General features: G+C 44.1%; 1 protein-coding gene across 7 annotated transcripts in view; it reads right to left on the bottom strand.

Moving 5' to 3' along the window:
* The window catches only part of TNS3 (tensin 3), a 343,445-nt gene that overhangs the window by 17,108 nt on the left and 306,449 nt on the right, over positions 1–19,888 (bottom strand). For all 7 annotated transcript variants that reach the window (XM_029063073.2, XM_039911723.1, XM_029063070.2 and 4 more), the window contains 7 exons: positions 17,099–17,270; positions 11,982–12,610; positions 11,240–11,326; positions 6,130–6,261; positions 2,487–2,582; positions 2,190–2,267; positions 513–590 (listed from right to left, as the gene is read on the bottom strand). In XM_029063073.2, the coding sequence (XP_028918906.1) occupies positions 513–590; positions 2,190–2,267; positions 2,487–2,582; positions 6,130–6,261; positions 11,240–11,326; positions 11,982–12,610; positions 17,099–17,270 (1,272 nt within the window). The remainder of the gene's footprint in view (positions 1–512; positions 591–2,189; positions 2,268–2,486; positions 2,583–6,129; positions 6,262–11,239; positions 11,327–11,981; positions 12,611–17,098; positions 17,271–19,888) is intronic.

Below are 19,888 nucleotides of genomic sequence, written 5' to 3'. Positions count from 1 at the left end.
GGAAATGGTCTGGGGGCGGTCAGCTCTTTCCATTTCCCAGAATTGCCTCAGCTCCGCCGAGCTGTGTGACACGGCAGGAATTCAGGAGAGCTGAGGAATGCCGAATAGCGAGTCTTTTTCTAGGAGCCACTGGACTCGGAGGACAGCCATCCTTTGGAGTTCCACGGCTCCCACTGCTCCTGCCTCGCACCACCACCCTTCTATAGAATTTTTCTTAAAAATCAAATGGAGTAGATTTGTCTCTAAAAAAAAAAGTGGAAACTCCTTGGAGTCAGCACCCTGTTTATCTTAAGCCTGGTCTCTGAGGGCCAGTCCTGGAGTCTCTAAGCTGTAAGCCCTGGAGTTGATGGACAGACAGTGGGCTGTCAGCTGGAGTCTGATTTTCCTGAAAATGAAAGACATTTCCACCTTCCCATTTCCATTCTTCACCCCCTCCCTCCCGTCCCGCCCCAAATCTGCTGTGGCCACAGATAGTCCAGCACAGACCAGAGGAGAAGGCCGTGGCTACTTACCGGCTCCCTGTTTAAGCAGCTCGGCTGCAGAATTTGCAGCAGTCTGCGGTGACGTTTCCACCATCGCCTCTATCGGATCTGTAAAAAGCACAAAAGACATGGCTGGAGTCACTGTGCAGAGCCGATCCGGTGTCGAATTAAAGTGTCTCTGCCTGCCGCTTCGGATGAGGGGAGGGGAGAGGAGGTGAGGGAAGGGTCGGCTTCCAGAAAGCAGAAAAGGGGGGAAATTTAAGGAAGAAGGAGAGCAAGAGATGGGTAGGAAAAGAAGAAAAGACTCTGAGACTTAGACTAAGAGCCCCATGCGGGACAGGGACTGTGTCCAATCTGATAAATTTGTATCTATCCCAGTGCTTCGAACAGTGCTGGACATTGGCTCCGGGGCATATCTCTCCATGTTACTGGGGGAGACAGGAGTTCATGGAAGCCGATGAGTTATTTTATGGCTGGTGTCTTTTCCCTGCAGGTTTGTTGGCAAGGTTCTCAGTGGACATGAGTCTGACAGTGACAGCTCAAGTCAGCAAATACACCCTGATTACTTCACCAATCCCTGGGCTCTCCACAGTCAGTCGATCCATGGTATTTACTGAGGACTTAACTATATGCAAAGCACTGTACTAAGGACTTGGGAGAGTACAATACGGTGAAGACGGTAGACACGTTCCCTGTTCACAAGAAGCTTTCACAGTCATTGATGTGGCAACAGAACTTGCCAACACAACACACCACCACCAACTTGTCATCTTTGTCTTGGTGTCTGTGTGGAACAGAATGTGTGAAAATCTATTCCTGCATCTAGGTTTGAGCGTATGTAAGGATGTCTGTGTTTGAGAGGTATGTGCATAGAGAGGGCGAGAACATGAATGTATGTCAGTGAGAATGTGTGTGAGTGTGTATGTGTGTCTCACTATGTAAGGCTCACTTTGTGCCTCACATAGCACACACTGTGTCAAGAACTGTGCTAAGGGCTGGGTTCCAAACAGGATGACCTGAGCAGACACAGTCCTTGTCCCACTCTATGAGGGAGAGGGAACAGGGATTTTATCCCCATTTTACAGATGAGGAAAACGAGGCACAGAGAGGTTAAGTGACTTGCTGAACTTCACACAGCAGGTCAGTAGAGAAATTGGAACTGCGGGTCAGGTCTCCTAACACATGGTCTTCTGCTCTACCTATGAGGCTCCACTGTCTCCCTAAGTTAATGAGTGGGTGTAGAACCTCCTACTTCCAAGCAAGAGCATTTTCTACCTTATGACAGGACCTCATGCCTCATCTTAGACAGTTTTTTTCTTTCTCCATCTCCACAGCTGGAAGCAGGGTTTCTTCCAGGGGGAAATTCCTTCACTTCCTGGGCCGGATGTGCAATGTGGCAGGGTTGAAATCTGGCCAGTCTGAGCAATCATGATTGCATTAATGAGTGTCATCTACACGGCAAAGCATTCAAGGATTCTACAGGGGCGTTCCAGGGGAACAGAAGGAGAAAAGAATTTGGGCCTCAATGCTGTGGACTGCCTGAAGGTGAGTGTCACAGGCTACTCTTTATAATCCTGTCCTAAGTAGCACAAAAGGCGTGACTCTCTTCACTGAAACTTGTCAAAACCCTCTAACTTGAAAATTACGGGTAAAGTCCTGGAGAAAACAAGGTCCTGAAATGGGGCATGAAGATTCCAGAAACTATACCTCTGTCTGGGATGAGCAGTTTGCAAGGCAAGGCCAAAGGAGTGATGGAATGCTGATACACCAAAGCTGTCAAGCTCCCTGTGGGTAATTTAAAAAAAAATTGGATTTAGGAAAACAATTTTAAATAAACAACATCTTTCCAAAGAACTCCACCCAATGTAACACAGCCCCAGGCGGCTCTACCTCCAAGAGTCACTGTGGGCAATACATTCTGAATCTGTCTTTCAGAAATAAGAAACCCTCGAGATCACAATTGTCCAGAGCTTTTAGAAAGAAAGACGTATTTGTAGAACTTACCAAAATACGGCTCGTTCGGGCACCCTTTCAATCGCACTCCCTTAGGGGTACATTCAATCAAAAAATGCCTGACAAGTTCGTTGGCCAAATCTCCAGCTGTGATAAAAGCAAAAGCACAAATCACGATGAACGATTACCAAGAGATGTGATGACGGTCTGTGTATTAACTAATAAGGATGCTGCGCCGAGTACCATAATTTCTAGAAGAAATGTTACTGTGGGACTCAGGCAAGGGTTTGTCAGGAAGGGAGATCCTCTGGGCTATATTCAGCAGCCCACACTATGAGAAATGAGTCAGAAGCTAGGAGAAAGGACATTCTTACGCTCGCTAATGATTACAGTTATACTAATAATAGAAGTAATAATTATTAGGAGAGAGGACATTATCATGCTCATTATTTCTTTCCAGCTGAAGGCATGGAGACAGGAAAGAAATGGGGCCAAAGAGGTGATAAAGGACAGTTTCTATAAATCTTAAAACAATGAAAAATAAATGATTGTGCTTAAAAATATGGAAGTTCTCAAAAGAAAAAATGTGATAGTCTAAGCTACCAAACCCCTATCGAAACTAAGATCATCATAGTGATGATCGCGTCTCAGAAAATGTGTTTAAAGTCTGTTTATTACACATACTGATGTAAATGCCAATCAACTAAACGATTGCAAAATATGAATCTGAAACTCTAAAATGCCAACGAAAATGATGATCAGATGAATACCACTTTCAATTTAAGGATAAAAAATGATCTCTATTCGGAACTTATCTGAAGCAAGCTTAAATCATGTCACCATTCCAGGTGTGGGGCTCAAGGCCTGGAAACACACAGAGTCTATGCACTGCTGGGATATGCTTAACCCAGTGAAAACTTTGCAGACTTGGAGGCAGGAAGGAAGAGAGTCATTTGCAACAAAATCGTGAAAAAACCATCCTGCTTTCATACTAAAGGGTTGGCAAAGTTCCATTCTGTTTGCCAACGGTGAGGAGACATATTTAAACCTAAAATCAGCCTGGCTGGGGCTTTTAGAGTGTAGGACCCAATTTCAGGAAACTTTACAGTTCCTCCCTGCTTCCTGTTTCCATGGTTATATGATGTTACGATGACTCATTGTGGTTATCAGTTGGTCTTTGGTAAATTATCTGTTTTGGACCTATTCTTGGAACCTGGAAACCAAAGCCCAAACTGTAAAGGTAGTTGAAGGCAGAGAAGTCATTGGACAAAGTTAAAGCAGCCTCTGAAACCTAACTATCCTTATGCCCTATGGTTTGTTTCTTGAAATATTCTGCAGATTGTTCTTTTAAGATGAGGAATGAGACAGAGGCTGCCAGAGAGACAAAAAAGCTCTCTACTATAATGGGAACCTAACTGTCCTAATAGCAGGCACAAAAGGAGCCAAATATTTTTATATGTCACCATCTGAGTTTCCATACAGCACTTCAACCACATGTATTCATTCTTTGGGCTCTTTCTATTTCTTCCTCAAACCCGTCAGATGTTTATTATAAACCAGGATGCAGGACTTCCACAAAGAGTGGATTTAGAACGGCTCCTCTCATTCTTGCTCCGCTACTCATTCTTCCTTCTTATGTTTCGGCCTGACACATTTTGGCCACACGTTTTTTTCTAGAACTGAACCTTCCCGATGGCCAGGACAGTGCAAAGTCTAGAGAACTCAATGCTCTGCCTGAGGTGAATCTTGGCACAAAAGTAAGCGTGATATGGAATGTTTAGGAGTGCAGTGGATCTCAATTTCTGAGGGTCTGCTGAATAGGCATTCACATTTAACTGTTGTTACCCTAGAACGGCCCATTATGCAGTACTGATTTGAATAGCTCTTTGAACTGACACACTTTGAACTTATAATAATGTGCAAACCTTTCATATATACTGAACTTAAAGAATACAAGTGGAAAAAGAAAGTTAATATTAATAAAATATTCTTAAGGTTGTGTAAAACATGAATTTTTTTTCCAGAATTCAGAGCAATTTCAATAAACCCACGCTGTTAAACTTTACTGCAACTCCATGAGAAAGGGAGGGCTAAGTCAATTAGTTAAAGAAGAAGGCAAATCAGAAGTGGGCTGGGGAACCTTTGGCTGAGGAAATCCTTCTCTAACAAAGTGAGCACGGGACGTTAGGGAAGAGTGTGACCTTAGAGAAGCAGCACGGTGTAGTGGATAGAGCACAGGCCTGGGAGTCAGAAGGTCATGGCTTCTAACCCTGGCTCCACCACTTGTCTGCTGTGTGACCTTGGGCAAGTCACTCCACTTCTCTATGCCTCAAATTACTTCATCTGTAAATGGGGATTTGAGAGTGTGAGCCCCATGTGGAACAGGGACTATGTCCAACCTGATTTGTTTGTGTCCAACCCAGGGCTTAGTACAGTGCCTGGCACACACTTAGCGCCTCACAAGTACCATCATTATTATTATTATTATTATTAGAAGAAAAAGCATGGGCCTGGGGTTCTAATCTTAATACTGCCGCTTGTCTGCTAAGGGGCCTAGGACAAATGACTTCATTGCTCTGTGCCTCAATTTCCTCATCTATAAAATGGAGATTAAATACCTTTTCACCCTCCCCCTTAAGACTGTGAGCCCTATGTAGGGCAAGGGCTGGGTCTGATCTGATTATCTCATATCCACCCCCGTCTTACTTACAGTGTTTGGCACCAAATGAGCATTTCACAAATATCACAATTATTACTAGTTGGAGCATTTGTGAGGAGCTGGTCAACCTTTCTGGTGAACCAAAGGGCAAGAACCCATTTAACTTCCTGAAAGAAGAGCCTAGAGTGGCTAGGTGGTGTTGAGTACAGTGCATTCTGAGAGAGTATACTGAGGAAGACAACAAATAAACCAAAGACAAAAATGAATTCCCCTAATCCTTTCTCTTGAAGCTATCCATCCGATTCTGCCATTCTACAAAGTGATAAAATGTACACACGCAGGAGTTCTTACAGAGGGCATTCTCCTGGGGTTGGATGAAGTGGCAAGGCAGAGAAGCCGGCTGGAAGGTGACCCCTCAACAACATTAAGCCTAGAAGACACAGGTCATGCAGCTTCAGCCCCAAGATATTACACCAAAAGAAGGTCATCAATTAGCACAAACACCTAAGGCTAAGGCCAAATGCCAGACTCAGAAATCCCTGAATCCATCCCTCAGTGTCAATCTATTGCAGAACGGCTTACTACGAGTTGGGAGAGTACAATTTAGAGGATAGAAGCCCTACTCTCATGGAGAGGACACTCATTCATCTTTTAGCAAACATCAGCAGCTGGGGAACTGCTGAAAACCCCGATAGCCAGCAGAAATGGGATGGGCCGAAGATAGAGTCCCAAACCCATGGAGGTTAATTGAAGGAAAAATCCTACAATTATACAGGGGGTTGAAAACTTTAACAGACCAAACCCATACCCGGACAGGTTGAATGATGTAAAAAAAAGCTTGAGAAAAACGATGTGAAAAGGCCCCAGAAGGATGCCAAATTTAGCCTTCAGATTGGCTCTCTTTCAAACTGCACCCTGGTTTGACTTTCACGTCCACCCCGGCACTCTGCTCTCCAATGGGGTCTCTCCCTCTCTCATGACCCCGACCCTCGGCTCCTCCAAGGAGGTTTTTATGCTGGAACTGGTGTACAATACCTTTCTTGTTTTGCTGCAGGACTGAAGGAGGGGGTGTGGCGACCTTCATCGCCAGACCGTACGCCCCCCGGAAAGAGTGGCTGTCTCGAACAATGAATGACCCGGGTTCCTTGTCCTTTAGAATGGCGATGGCTATAAGGAGCAGCAGAGAATGGGACAGAGAAGAGACGTGTTTTCAGTCACAGACAAATACCCTCTTCTTGACAACTTTAGCAACGACCATTTTCCGCCCACTTCCTTTCAAGTAGTTTTGGTGAATAGTTTGTCATGTAGTCACAGTGTTTCCAGTTGTTTTGCAGAAGCTATAGTCTTAGGAGAAACGGACCTCCCATCTTCCTCGAATCCTATAACAACTCAGTGTGGACACAATGGCGGGTCAGTGAACACAGGCACAACCCAAGCTGACTTTGAGCACGTTCAGACTGTTTGCTCGGGTGATCTTGAAGGAGCAATAGTTTCTAGAGCTGTTTCAGTTCCAGCATGAAAGGACTTTGAAGTAAGGGGGTGGTGAAAGAAATCAACTCATTTTTAATCACAATTTCTTGGACAACATAAATAATACGACTCATAATCCTTCCAATCTATCTTCCTCTCCTTCTCCCCCGAGTCTTGCTTCATTCTTCAATATCCCGAGCTGCAGTATGGGCTTGGAATCATTTTTCCATCAAGTTTGCAGGGTATTTTAGTAATGATAAGCAATAATAAATTGGGTATTTGTTGAGGATTTACAGTGTGTCAAGCACTATACTACACACAGTCTCCAAGACTGAAAGCTCCCTGTGAAAAGGCACCTGTCAAATCTACTGTGTGGTTCTCTCCGAAGGGCCTAGTACAGTGCTCCGCACACAGTAAGTGCTTAATAAATACAACTGATTGATTGACTGGGGAAGATGCAAGATAATCAGACCAGGTACAGACCGCGTGGCTCAGTAGCAAGAGCCAGGGCTTGGGAGTCAGAGGACATGGGTTCTAATCCCGGCTCCGCCACTTGTCAGCTGTGTGGCTTTGGGCAAGTCATTTAACTTCTTTGGGCTTCAGTTACCTCACCTGTAAAATGGGGATTAAGACTGCGAGCCCCACGTGGGACAACCTGATTACTCTGTATCTACACAATTATTATTATCATTATTATTATTACCCTCACATGCGCTCTTTGCTCTCCCCCCAACCCCACAGCACTTATGTTTATATCTCTAATTTTATTTATTTGTTTTGATGTCTGTCGCCAAACCCCGACTCCCCCGACTGTGAGCTCATTTTAGGCAGGGATTGTCACTCTTTATTGTTGTATTGTACTTTCCCAAGAGATTGGTACAGTGCTCTGCATACAGTGAGCGCTTAATAAATACAACTGAATGAATGACTGAGTGAACTGCTTCTCTACCGAAAATGTAGCTATGCTTTATCTCACATGCCCACTCTTCTGGTACAGTGTGTAACTCAGTTAGACCGAGCATCTTACTGTGGTGCAGTCCTATGCACTCTGGAGGAATAAATGAAAATAAAAATAAACCCAAATGACCAGGATCATCTACATTAAAAAAAGATAGAGAACACAAACGACAAGAAACTTTTAAAAAGATTTCAAGAGCCATAAATCAGGATCAGATTGTTACAGTGATTAGAACAAGAGCCCCAGAAGCAGTGTGGTCTAGCGAATAGAGCATGGGCCTGGGACTCAGAAGGCCCTGGATTCTAATCCCTCCTCTGCCATTTGTCTGCTGTGTGACTTTGGGCATGTCCTTACCTTCCCTGTGCCTCAGTTTACTCAAATGAAAAATGGAGATTAAGACTGTGAGCCAAATGTGGGAGATTATGTCCAACCTGAATAGTTTGTATCTACCCCAGTGCTTAGTACAGTGCCTGGCACATAATTAACACTTAAAACTCAAAACAAACAAATATGTGTGTGTGTGTGTGTGTGTGTGTGAGATAGAGAGAGAGAGAGAGAAAGTGAAAGTGAGAGAGAAACTTCCAGAAATTTAGTGAAATTTTAGTTATTTTTGTTAGACATAAAGTTATCAGAAGGCCAAACTGGTAGAGTTAATACACTCACACACACATACACAAATATGATATGATGAAAAGCCGTGTGACCCAGTGGCTAAAGCAGGGGGCTGGGGGACAGAGGAACTGGGTTCTAATCCCACTTCTGTCACTTGCCTGGGCAAGTCACAACTTTTCTGTGCCTCAGTTTCCTCATCTGCAAAATGTTCTTCTCTCTACTTATAATGTAAGCCACATGAGGAAAAGGAACTGTATCCCACCTGATTAACTTGCATCTACCCAATGGTTAGTACACTGCTTGGCATTTACTAAGTGCTTAGCAAATAGTATTATTATTATTGTTATTATCATATGTGGAATGGATGTGGCAATAGTAATAATAATAATGGTATGTGAAGCACTGTTCTAAGCACTGGGGTAGATACAAGGTAATCAGGTTGTCCCACATGGGGCTCACAGTCTTACTCTCCATTTTACAAATGAGGTGGCTGAGGCACGGAGAACTGAAATGACTTGCCCAAGGTCGTACAGCAGACAAGTGATGGAGCCAGGATTAGAACCTATTTCCTCTGACTCCCAAGCCCACGTTCCTGCCACTGGGCCATGCTGCTTCCCACAGGCCGCACAAGGACTCCATCTTTAGGCAGCACTTTCAATCAGGTAGTCTTCTGGGTCACTCAGGAAGCACAGATAGAGTAGAAGTCTCTTGCTGAAAATATCCTGTCTGTAACCCTCTGGACTCCAAATTTCATCTGGACCTTTGCACACCATAAGCACCCAAATACCACAGATAGATTTATTGCAACCTCTTGCCCCACTGGCTAATACAATAATAATAATAATTGTGGCATTTGTTAAGCGCTTACTATGTGCCAGGCACTATACTAAGTGCTGGGGCAGATAAAAGCAAATAGGGTTGGACACAGTCCTTGTCCCACGTGGGGCTCACAATCTCAATCCCCATTTTGCAGATGAGGTAATTGAGGCTAAGAGAAGGGAAGTGACTTCCCCAATGTCACCGAGCAGACAAGTGGCGGAGCCGGGATTAGAACCCATGACCTTCTGACTCCCGGGCCCGGGCTCTGTCCACTAGGCCATGCTGTCTCCCGACACTGTTAAGACACGGAGGGGTAGAATGAAATTCTTTCACTCTGCCATTGCTTTGGTCAAGCAGATCTGTCCTTCATACCCTGCTTCACTAAAGCAGCCAACAACAGTATTCTTCCACACTTCCACTGATGTATCTTGGCTTCGATTATGTCAGCGTGGCCTAGGGGAAGGAGTATGGGTCTGAGGGTCAGAGGACCTGGGTGCTAATCCTGCTGCATACCCTTAGGCAAGTCACTTAACTTATCTGGCCTCAGTTTTATTAAATGGGAACTCAATATCTGATCCAGTTCCTATTTAGAACGTGAGCTCCAAGCTCCACGTGGAACAGGGACCGTGTCTGGTCTGGTTATTTTCTATCTGTCCCAGGGATTAGTACAGTGCTTGGCACATACTAAACACTTAGTAAATATCACAGTTATTTCTCATCCCAAAGAAGTTCTGCAGAGGCTAGTTTTCAGTTGGACGTACAGTTGCTGTGGAAGTGCGGATAATATTACTGGAAATATTTCTTAAATACCCACTTGATGCTGTGCACTGTACTAAGCACTAAGGAAGTCCAGAAAAAAGAAAGTGATGTGTTCCCTGCCCACAAAGAGCACCCACTCTAATGGTGGAACCTTATATAAAAATATTTACGAAAAAGGTCACATAATATGAAGAGGAGATAAATAGATCAGTGGCACCGTGAAAACGTAAAGGCCTTAGTTATCCTCTTCCCGTAGCTGAAGACTGGTAAAGAGACTCATATTTTCAACAGTGCTTTTAAGAGTATACCTTGGTGGAGAGGGTGATGACTCAAAAATGAACAAATTAAAAATAAAAATGAACAGAATACAGTAAACATCTGAGTCAGACACACAGATATCTTGTGTACCTCGAGTATAAGATTCTTAGGCCATAATAACATACGTTTCTGAAAATGATATACAAACTTCCCTCATCTGCGGAGAAGCAGAATGAGGGTGTGGGTGCCTGCAGGCAATGGCCAACTGGACACCATGATCATTTCAAGCAAATATAACAAGTATATCTGCCTTTCTTCTCCCAGCCGGCTGCATCTTTCACTTGAGCTGTCAAATATCATTGAATTGTTTCCTCTAGAGCGAGGCAAAACAAGAACGATTTCAGCCACTCTCTCTTCTAGGACCAAGTGAAACAGCTCCACCAGCTAGTGGTGAAAGCAGCAGAAGATAAAAAGTTCACGTCATAAGTCATACGTAGGTTGGAAAGGCAGAAACCCATACATCCAGTTTGTGGATTAGGCTTGATTCAAGGTGGTGCTGTGTTTCCTCACTCACTGGCACCAATTTTTTCTACATGAAATTAGCAGTACAGACATTTTTCCCTGAAGGAAAGCAATAACATGAACTAATTGGAATTTCAACAAGTCCTAGCTGTGCGGGAGGGCCGCCACTCCATGACCCCGGAACTCCCAGCCTGGGAAGGGCTAGAATGGAGGAAGCCACATGAGCCATTCTCAACTTCTAGAACTTTTCGAATGCTGGGCCACAACTGCGGCTGTGATTCCTGTGACTGTTCATCTCAGCCGGGAGGAGCCCAAAATCCTGCTGCTCCTTTTGGGTTTCTCGTCATCTCTTTTATATTTTCATTTGCCTTTCCTTAATGTCTTTGCCATCAGATCCCACCCTTTCTCTCCTCAGTCTTCGATTATGACCCCTGGGAACCTGCTGAATTGTACTTTCCAAGCGCTTAGTACACTGCTCTGCACATAGTAAGTGCTCAATATATATGACCGAATGAATGAACCTGGGGCCATGACTCTAACACAGCCATGTATTTCTTTCCAAGTGTTTAGTACAATGCTTTTACACCTGATATGAACTTTATTTTTGAATACTCTTACCACCACCACCTAATCCCCATCATCTGCCCATGATTTTGCCTTCATTTTCTTTTTTGTCTACGCCACCAAATCTTTAGCTCCCGAGTCCCACAGAGCCATCTATAATACGATCTCATATTATTAGCTTACCTTGCTCTCTTGAAATATCTGGCTTGTACCAGAACTTGGAAGTGTCTTGAACAAATTTCACGGTTACTTGCTTTTCAGTTGGGTTCTCTGTAAAACCAAATTGAAAACACATCCTAATTACAAAGAGTGTCTCCTGTTGTGACTATCGGTAAAATCTGGAGTTACCTAGGACTTCTGAGTCACCTATCAGGCAGGGAAGGCTCAAGGGGAGGAATAAATGCCCCCATTTAATACTACACAGTCTTGGGAGGGAAAAGGAACCTATTTTAAGAACACAAAATAACCACCGCAGGATTCTCTGGGTAGGACTCCCAAGGATAATTAAAATGGTTTTTTAAAGCCGTAACATTTGAAAATATGCAGTGAGAAAGCTCTATTAAATATATATCTTGGGGGGAGGGAAAGTCTTAGCTAAAAGGCAAAGAAAGATGACTAAGAACACGGCTATTAACTAGTCCTGTCATGAATCCAGCTAGGATACGTGCTGGAACCAACAAGCAACAGGAGGAGTTAGCTCACAATTTACTTGCGGGTTGGCGCCAGAGAGAAGGCGGAGAGCCTCGGAGTGCTCTGGCATTTTCTTTTAAAAGCAATTCAGACCAACCGATGAATGTGCCTCTGTTTCCATAAACATTCCAGCCCACCGAGCTCAACCAGTCTCTCTTCCGAAGGCAGCCGCTCCCGACCCACAGCTGGTCCAGCATTTTAACCTAGAGCTAGCTAAGGATCTTAACGCTCCTACCTGGGGCAGGCGAAGCCCCTAAAACACTGGGGAAGTCCGGAAGGACGTTTGGAAACGGGATGCTGATTGTACTTCCGCTGTGGGGGCTGGAGAAGCCACTCGAAGACGGAGAGGCTGAGCTAAAGGAGCGGTCCCCTTCAGAAGTCCTCTTCTTCTCAGGAAGAGGTGGTTGGGAATGCAGGTTCACCCCGATATGAGACAGGACAGGGCTGTGCTGGTTGCTCTGGCCGGGGGGCACCGGGGGAAACCCCTGGGCCGCAAAACCATTGTCAACACCTCCCACGACTGGGCTTTTAGGCGCTCCATTGCTGTTGGCGAGATAGCCGGCTGGCTTCTCCTCGAAGGCGATGCTAGGAGGCCCTCCAAAGTTTAAATAGGCCCGGGTACTCTTATTGACCAAAGGTCCTTCTTGCTGCTCTGCTGGCCTGCTCCCGTGATTGTTCAAAGCAGCAACCGGTAGGTCCGAAGGCGAGAAGTGAGTCAAGAGGGAAGCGCTCTGCAGCGGAGTGGCGAACTCTGGCGTCACGAGATAACCTCCCGCTGGCCGGCTGCTCCCCGTCACCGAAGGTTGAGGGGAAACCTTGGATTTGGGGCTGCTCTCCCTCCAAGGGTGGTCTGCAGAGGAAGGGCTAGTCAAAAACAAAGATTAAATAAGCACACCGTTCCACAGAACATTCGGGGAAAACATTTCAACGATGAGGTTTTCCGTTTTAACTTTAGGTACTTATTTCTTAGTCTGTAAACATGAATGAATTTGAGAATGTCAAAACAGGATTCCACAACACTGGGTATGGTAACTCCTTCTCTGCTTCTGGAAAAAGGTGTAAAATAGAACTGAGTTGCCACTTGAGTAGGGAAAGACTTCAGGACAGTCCCGGGGAGTGATGGACAAGGAAGGCCGGGGCGTGGAGAGGCTGGGGCAAGGAAAGTCAGGGTTTTGCCCGCACAACACTGTGCCCCAACAGAACCCGCTCCACTTTCCATAGTTCTGCGTCCCAGAGGAGTAGGGCAAAATTGCAGCAAAAAGGGCCCTCCTTCCTCCCACTCACCACAAAGAAAGAGTTATTTGGGCTAATTCTGAGGGTGACTGGGAGTGGGAGGAGTGAGGGAAAAGAAGAAGGGAGAGAATCCTGTTACAAGCTGCTTCACTCTACTCAGAGGAAAGCTGTGTCAGTGTGTGTGTGTGCAGGTCTGGGACTCTTGGTGTCTGTCTCCCTCTACTTTCTCTGTCTCCCCATGGATCTGTCTTAACCACTAGCACACACCTCAATCTTGGCTTATGCTGTCGAGTTGTCTCTTACCCATAGCGACACCATAGACACATCTCTCTCAGAACACCCCACCTCCATCTGCCATCGTTCTGGTAGTGTATACGTAGAGCTTTCTTGGTAAAAAATGGTTTACCACTGGCTCCTTCTGCGCGGTAAACTTGATTCTCCGCTCTCGACTCTCTCCCATGCTGGGACTGCCCAGCACAGGTGAGTTTTGACTCGCAGCAGATTGCCTTTTACTCGCTATCCACTGCCCAAGCTAGGAAGGGAGCGGGTAGGCCTCAGTTTGACTCTCCTTTCGGTAGTCGAGACTGGTAAAGTCCTGGAAACTCTCCTGGTGTGAGACCCTGAGAGGGGGACACACCTCAATACTTCTCACAAATCCCTGAGAAGCACATATGTTTCTACTAGAGGCAGAGATATTATACTCACACTACTTTATCTTTTGCTGCAGGGGAGGCAGTTTGTTAAATACAGGTCTAGCCCTCATGAAAAGCCTTCCACTTCTCCGCCCACGGGAGTTTTAAGTAGTGCAATAAACCAGATCAAATATTCTCCCCTCAGAGTAGAGCTAATTCATGGTCTGAAATGTGTTTGTACGTGAAAATACTGTCTTAAGCATTAATGTAACTGCGGAAAACAAAACAACATAAAGTATTAATCCAACGGAAGGAGAATCCAAGCACTCACAGAAGAAATCATCTTTGAAAATGAACATAAGAGTAAATGTTCAAGCAGCACGGCTTAGTGGAAAAATCCGGGGCTTGGGAATCAGAGGTCGTGGGTTTGAGTCCCACCTATGCCACTTGTCAGCTGTGTGGCCTTGGGCAAGTCATTTAACTTCTCTGTGACTCAGTTCTCATCTGTAAAATGGGGACTAAGACTGTGAGCCCCCCGTGGGACAACCCGATAAACTTATATCTAGCCCAGCGCTTAGAACAGTGCTTGGCGCATAGTAAGCGCTTAAAAAATGCCATCATTATTCTCATTATTACAACAGAGAAGGCACAAATGGATGAAGGACCAAAACAACTGAAAACTGGAAGGATAAATGCAGGAAGTAAAGAGAATTCTGTTTAGAAAGAAGCCAATCAATCATATTTATTGAGCAGTTACTGCATGCAGAGCACTGTATTAAGCCTTTAGAAGAGTACAATAAAACAGAGTTGGTTGATACATTAAAGCTCTGTTTAAAATTTGTAACTTTCAAAGCATTTCTGGAAAGAAAATTTCAGCCCACTTAATTTTCAGGCTTTTATTTATTTTGAAGAAGCCAGATGTTTAATAAAAGTAAATAGCAACATTTTCTGTTTCAAAAACTGCACACCCTTTCCAAGCTGAATTTACTGTTAAACTGATAAATGGAGTGCTTATATTCAAAGGCTTTTTCCTTGATAAACGCGAATAAGTCACACTAAACTACCTAGAAAATTGAAGAAATCTTAAAGATAATGATAATTTTGCCAGTAGAACTCAACATTATTAGCCTACTGAAAAGCATTTCAGAAAAATTATGACATCATCCGTTTTGGAAAAGGAAATCCATTTGTCTTGACGGAAGGGATAAGAAGACTCTGAATGGAGTACGGGACCGAAAACCTGTGGTGGGCAGGGAATGTATCTACCAACTCTATGGTACTGTACACTTCCAAGCGAGAAGTATAGTGCTCTACACCCAGTAAGTGTTTAAGAAATACCACCGATTGACTGACGGAGTTAGAGAAAGACTATAATAATAATTCTGCAGTCCAAAGCACAGCAGAATTGATAAAGTTAATAATAATGATAATGACGATGATATTTGTTAAGTGCTTACTATGTGCAAAGCACTGTTCTAAGCACTGGGGTAGATACAAGGTAATCAGGTTGTCCCACATGGGGCTCAGTCTCATTCCCCATTTTGCAGATGAGGTAACTGAGGCACAGAGAATTAAAGTGACTTGCCCAAGGTCACACAGCAGCCTCAAGTGTGTGCCTCTATCCATTTTACAGCCACACAGGCCTCTCAGGTGCCTTGCTGCAGGGCCAACGACCCAGAAGCCACAAGGCTGGCAGAGAGTGAAAAACACCTGATCGAAGGGGGAATAGGAAGGGGAGCCTGGCCAGACAGATGTGGAGAGAGAAAAAAGCCACTGAGCTAATGACCGGCAGGGATTTTTTGGAGATCTGAGATGCAGACATCTGTAAGGATCACCCTAGGAGGATCTGCAAGTTCTTGAGCCCCTGAACTCCTGACAGGACCAAGTATCCTCAAGCATTCATATGGAAGGCAGTGTTTCCTGGGGCAGGGAATGCGTCTGTCTATTGTTATACCGTACTCTCCCAACTGCTTGGTATAGTTCTCTGCACACAGTAAGCACTCAAAAAATACGATTGAATGAATAAATGAACTCAGGAGTAAGCAATTGGGGGACCTGGATTCTAGTCATGATCCCGCCACTGGCCTGATGTGTGACCACGGGAAAGTCACAACCTCCCGGGCTTTAGTTTCCTCATCTGTAAAATGGTGAAAAAAATACTTGTTTTCCCTCTTTCTTAGAATATGAGCCACTCTGTGCGATCAGGACTGGATCTGTGATACACATAGTGATTAATATCTTCTTCTTATCATCATCATCATCTGTGATTCTAAGGTGTATCAAGCCTTCCATGGACTGGAGATTCTACGATTGATGGACCCCGGGAGGGATTTACTGAGGAAATGAACTCCAGTCTACTGCTCCAGGGGTTGAAGAATGGCACTTGAAATTCCAAATTCAACAATCCTTCAATTATATTTACTGAGTGCTTACTATGTGAAGCACTGTACCGAGTCCTTGGGAAATCCAGTACAATAGAGTCGACAGACATGATTGCTGTTCTCAATTCTACAGGGTCAACATGATCTTCATAATCTCTAGCTGTGATGCCAAAGAATCTGCAGGGAACCTGAGATGTACGTCACAACAATTTCTTATGGGTCAACTTTGTGTTCCCTCAGCACTTTTATCCCCGCTTTTAGTTTGCCTTCAGAGATCTTTCAACTCCAATGTTTCACTGCTTCAGCTACATAATCCCTTCCATCACTGTATTTGGGTGCAAATAGACTGAGAGCTCGATATGGGCAGGGATCGTCACTGTTTATTGTTGTACTATACTTTCCCAAGCGCTCGGTACAGTGTTCTAAAACACAGTAAGCGCTTTATACGACTGAATGAATGGAGCTGGTAAGCACAGATCCTAGGCAGGACAGGATGCACAGTATATTTCTGCTGTCAAATCTCAGGGCAAAGGGTGATACAAACAGAGGAAACCCTGGCAAAGCGCAAGAGTGAAAAATACCTGATCGAAGGGGGAATAGGAAGGGGAGTTTGGGCGATAGGCTGCGTAGAGAGGGATTTTTCCACACACCAACTCCTCCTTTCTGCCAGCTAAGGGAAGATCAGAGGACTACGTCGTGGTTGATAAATGCTGAGATTTTTCCAGCATGAGAGGAATAAAAGGGGTTTCGGTAGAAAACAAGTTTTCATCAACAGACATTAACATTTTCAGTCTTACACCCAGGGAGTGGCTAGATAAAATGGCACTCCAGTTGACAGGGTAGCAGAGAAGTCTAGGAGGTCCTGATTAACCAGTCTTCTGACATTAGAACAATAACGATGTGGGATTCACTCAGAATTTTTCCTCAGATGAGTTGGAATTCCTTCTTCCTAAGTCATCGGGTACACGTTCAATACCATTCTGAGAAAAGTAGGGGCAGGCATTGTTGACAGTCAAAGAAATGTCCCCCCTTTCTGACTCGGTTGGAGTGCTGGTATCTTAAGGTGACAACTGTGGGAGGTGATCGTTGATGACAAGTTTCCCTACCTCTCTTCCCTTGAAATGGGGCCGCTGTTTGAAGCCGTGCAGGCAGACGTGAAGGGGCGCTGACAGGCAGGAGTTGTTGGAATCTCAGCCTTAAACAAAGCAGGGTTTGTTCCCATGGGACTGTCAGACATCACAACGATGTGGTTGAGACTCTCTGGGTAGCTTCGAGGTTCTAGGGCAAGAAGTAAAAAAAAAAATCACAACAAAAAATTCAATTAGATTTCAATTACCATGGATGGGATGATCTCAGGAGGTGAAGCCCGTAATTTCGGAAAATGATTTTCATTTTTAAAAGAAACACTGGGATTCTGGAACCTCACTGTGGGCAGGGAATGTGTCTGTTAACTTTTACCCTCCCAAGTGCTTAATACAGTCCTCTGCACATGATAAGTGCTCAATAACTCCATTGACTGACTGGAAGCTTTCTAGAAATAAGGAAATCGTTCTACCTGCAAATAGAGGACCTTCCCTCTTCCCCCACCTTAATTCCATCCTCTTTCCTTTTGCTCTCAGTTACTGAGCACTCTTTCAGTGAACGTTTTGAAAATAAAAACAGCATAGCTTCATCTGATTATAATTTCCTTTGCTTTAGATTTATCTTAATCATGATATTTAAGAGCTTACTAAGTACCAAACTCTGGAATAGAAACAAGATAAGCAAGCTAGATATTCAAAAGTCAAGGAACTGAGCTACGCTCTTCAGTCACCTTCCATACTGTAAGTACTGTAAGTAGTATTCCTTCTTTTCTTTTTTTTAATAATGGCAGTTGTTCAACACTTACTATGTGCCAAGCACCGTACCTTAGAACCTATGGGGTAAATACAAGCTAATCAGGTTGGACATACAAGCTTTGTCCTGTCCCCCACGGGGCTCACAGTCTTAATCCCCATTTTACAGATAAGGCAACTGAGGTTAGATTCGCTTAATCGTATTTATTGAGCGCTTACTGTGTGCAGAGCACTGCACTTACAGAGAAGTGAAATGACTTGTCTGCTGTGTGACCTTGGTCAAGTGGCAGAACCGGGATTAAGACCCAGATCCTTCTCTTTCCAGTGGGCCACACTGCTTCTCATTCCTAAGTATAAATTAACCACACTTTTTAGTTAATTTTCTACCTTCAAAAGATTTGCCGAATGGGAGTGCACTTTATTGATTTGCTTGGCCCTCTTCCCAGACTTTGCTGGATTAGAAAAGAATTTCCATTTTGTTTAGCACCTTTCTTACTGAAGTACGTCAAGTCGATTTCTCGCTTTTCAAAGTGAAAAGTCAGTTTCTAGCAAAAGAGAACTGTTCTTTCGGGATGGGATAGCAATAGTTCTTGTAAAACTAGCTCCAGTTTTAACATGAGACTTAATTTTGCTGAGGTACAATGAGTAGATATTTCTGATTCTTCACAGAAGAGAACCAATTTCAGTGCAATGGCCCATTCTTTTCCTGATCTGTCTGTAGTCATTTTCAGGCAGCATCCAATCACCATGGTTTTATGTTGTTCAGTACATCATTGATGCTGAACTATAGAACTTGGGTCAATTTATCAAAACCCACAGAGAGGAGCAATCACAAAGTTGATGTTTCATTGTCAGAACTAAAAACTTTAAACGGAACCCCGCTAAAAATAATCCCAGTGTATCATTTCCAAATAAAGCGTATTATCAGGTTAGCACAGATTGATAGTTAAAATTCAGTTGGCCTAAATGCGTGCTACTTCACAACAGCCCATTCCCATATAGAAGATTCTCCCTAAACTTCAGAAGCTCCAAATAACTTCAGTCAAATACCCATCAAACTGAACACATAACTCAGAGGGAGGTAGGCTAGGCGTATAATCTAAAATGGCGCCATGACATTTCTGACAATGACTTTCTTGGCCCTGCTCCATAGACACCTCTAACACATTTGACCCTGGTCTCTATAGAGGGTGTTAATGCAATCATAATAGTTGAGGGCAGTGTTAAATCTACTAACCCTAATATTTATGCCTGATGCTAAGGAGAAAAGAGACAGGAGGAATAGAATGGCATAATAGAAAGCACTGAACTCAGCTGAGAATAAATGAACTACACAATACTAAACCTTTTCCAAGCAGCAATCTTCTTCCACTGTGAGTCATTGACTCACTTCATATAATTGCAGCAACTGGTTACACCATTTTCAAAAGAGAAAAACATTATTTGGTGCCCAAAGTTTCCCCTCAAGAAGTTTAGCTTCCTCTTATATTGAAGGCTGATTAGAATGGTGAGTTTGAATATTTCCTTCAAGTGTGAAGACGGGATCAAAATCAGTAGTCCATTTACTTATATTGATGCCTGTTTACTCGTTTTGATGTCTGTCTCCCCCATTATAGACTGTAAACCTGGTGGGGGCAGGGATTATCTCTCGCTATTGCTGAATTATGCTTTCCAAGAGCTTAGTACAGTTTTGGTTGGGGCAGCCCACAGGAGGCTCAGGGCAGCTGGTCTGAACCCTAGACTTTATGCTCGTCGTGGGCAGGGAATGTGTCTGTAATCTTTCCTGTGAAATATGTGACTGTTATATTGTACTCTCCCAAGTGCTTAGGACACTGCTCTGCACACAGTAAGCACTCGATACGTACGACTGAATGAATGAATGAACCTAGAGAACCTTGAGGGGGGCCACCAGAAATGCTGAATTGTACTTTCCCAAGCACTCAATACAGTGCTCTGCACATGATAAGCGCTCAATAAATGCTACTGAATGAATGAATGACATCCCTAAGTGTAAAATGTGCAATCCCTGTTCACATGTGTAACCTACTGCTAGCTTGCACT

This window comes from Ornithorhynchus anatinus, chromosome 4 (assembly GCF_004115215.2).
Source record: "Ornithorhynchus anatinus isolate Pmale09 chromosome 4, mOrnAna1.pri.v4, whole genome shotgun sequence".
In the NCBI taxonomy this organism is placed as follows: domain Eukaryota; kingdom Metazoa; phylum Chordata; class Mammalia; order Monotremata; family Ornithorhynchidae; genus Ornithorhynchus; species Ornithorhynchus anatinus.
The sequence above is the reverse complement of the archived record's forward strand: the minus strand, read 5'-3'. Positions and strand labels throughout refer to the sequence as shown.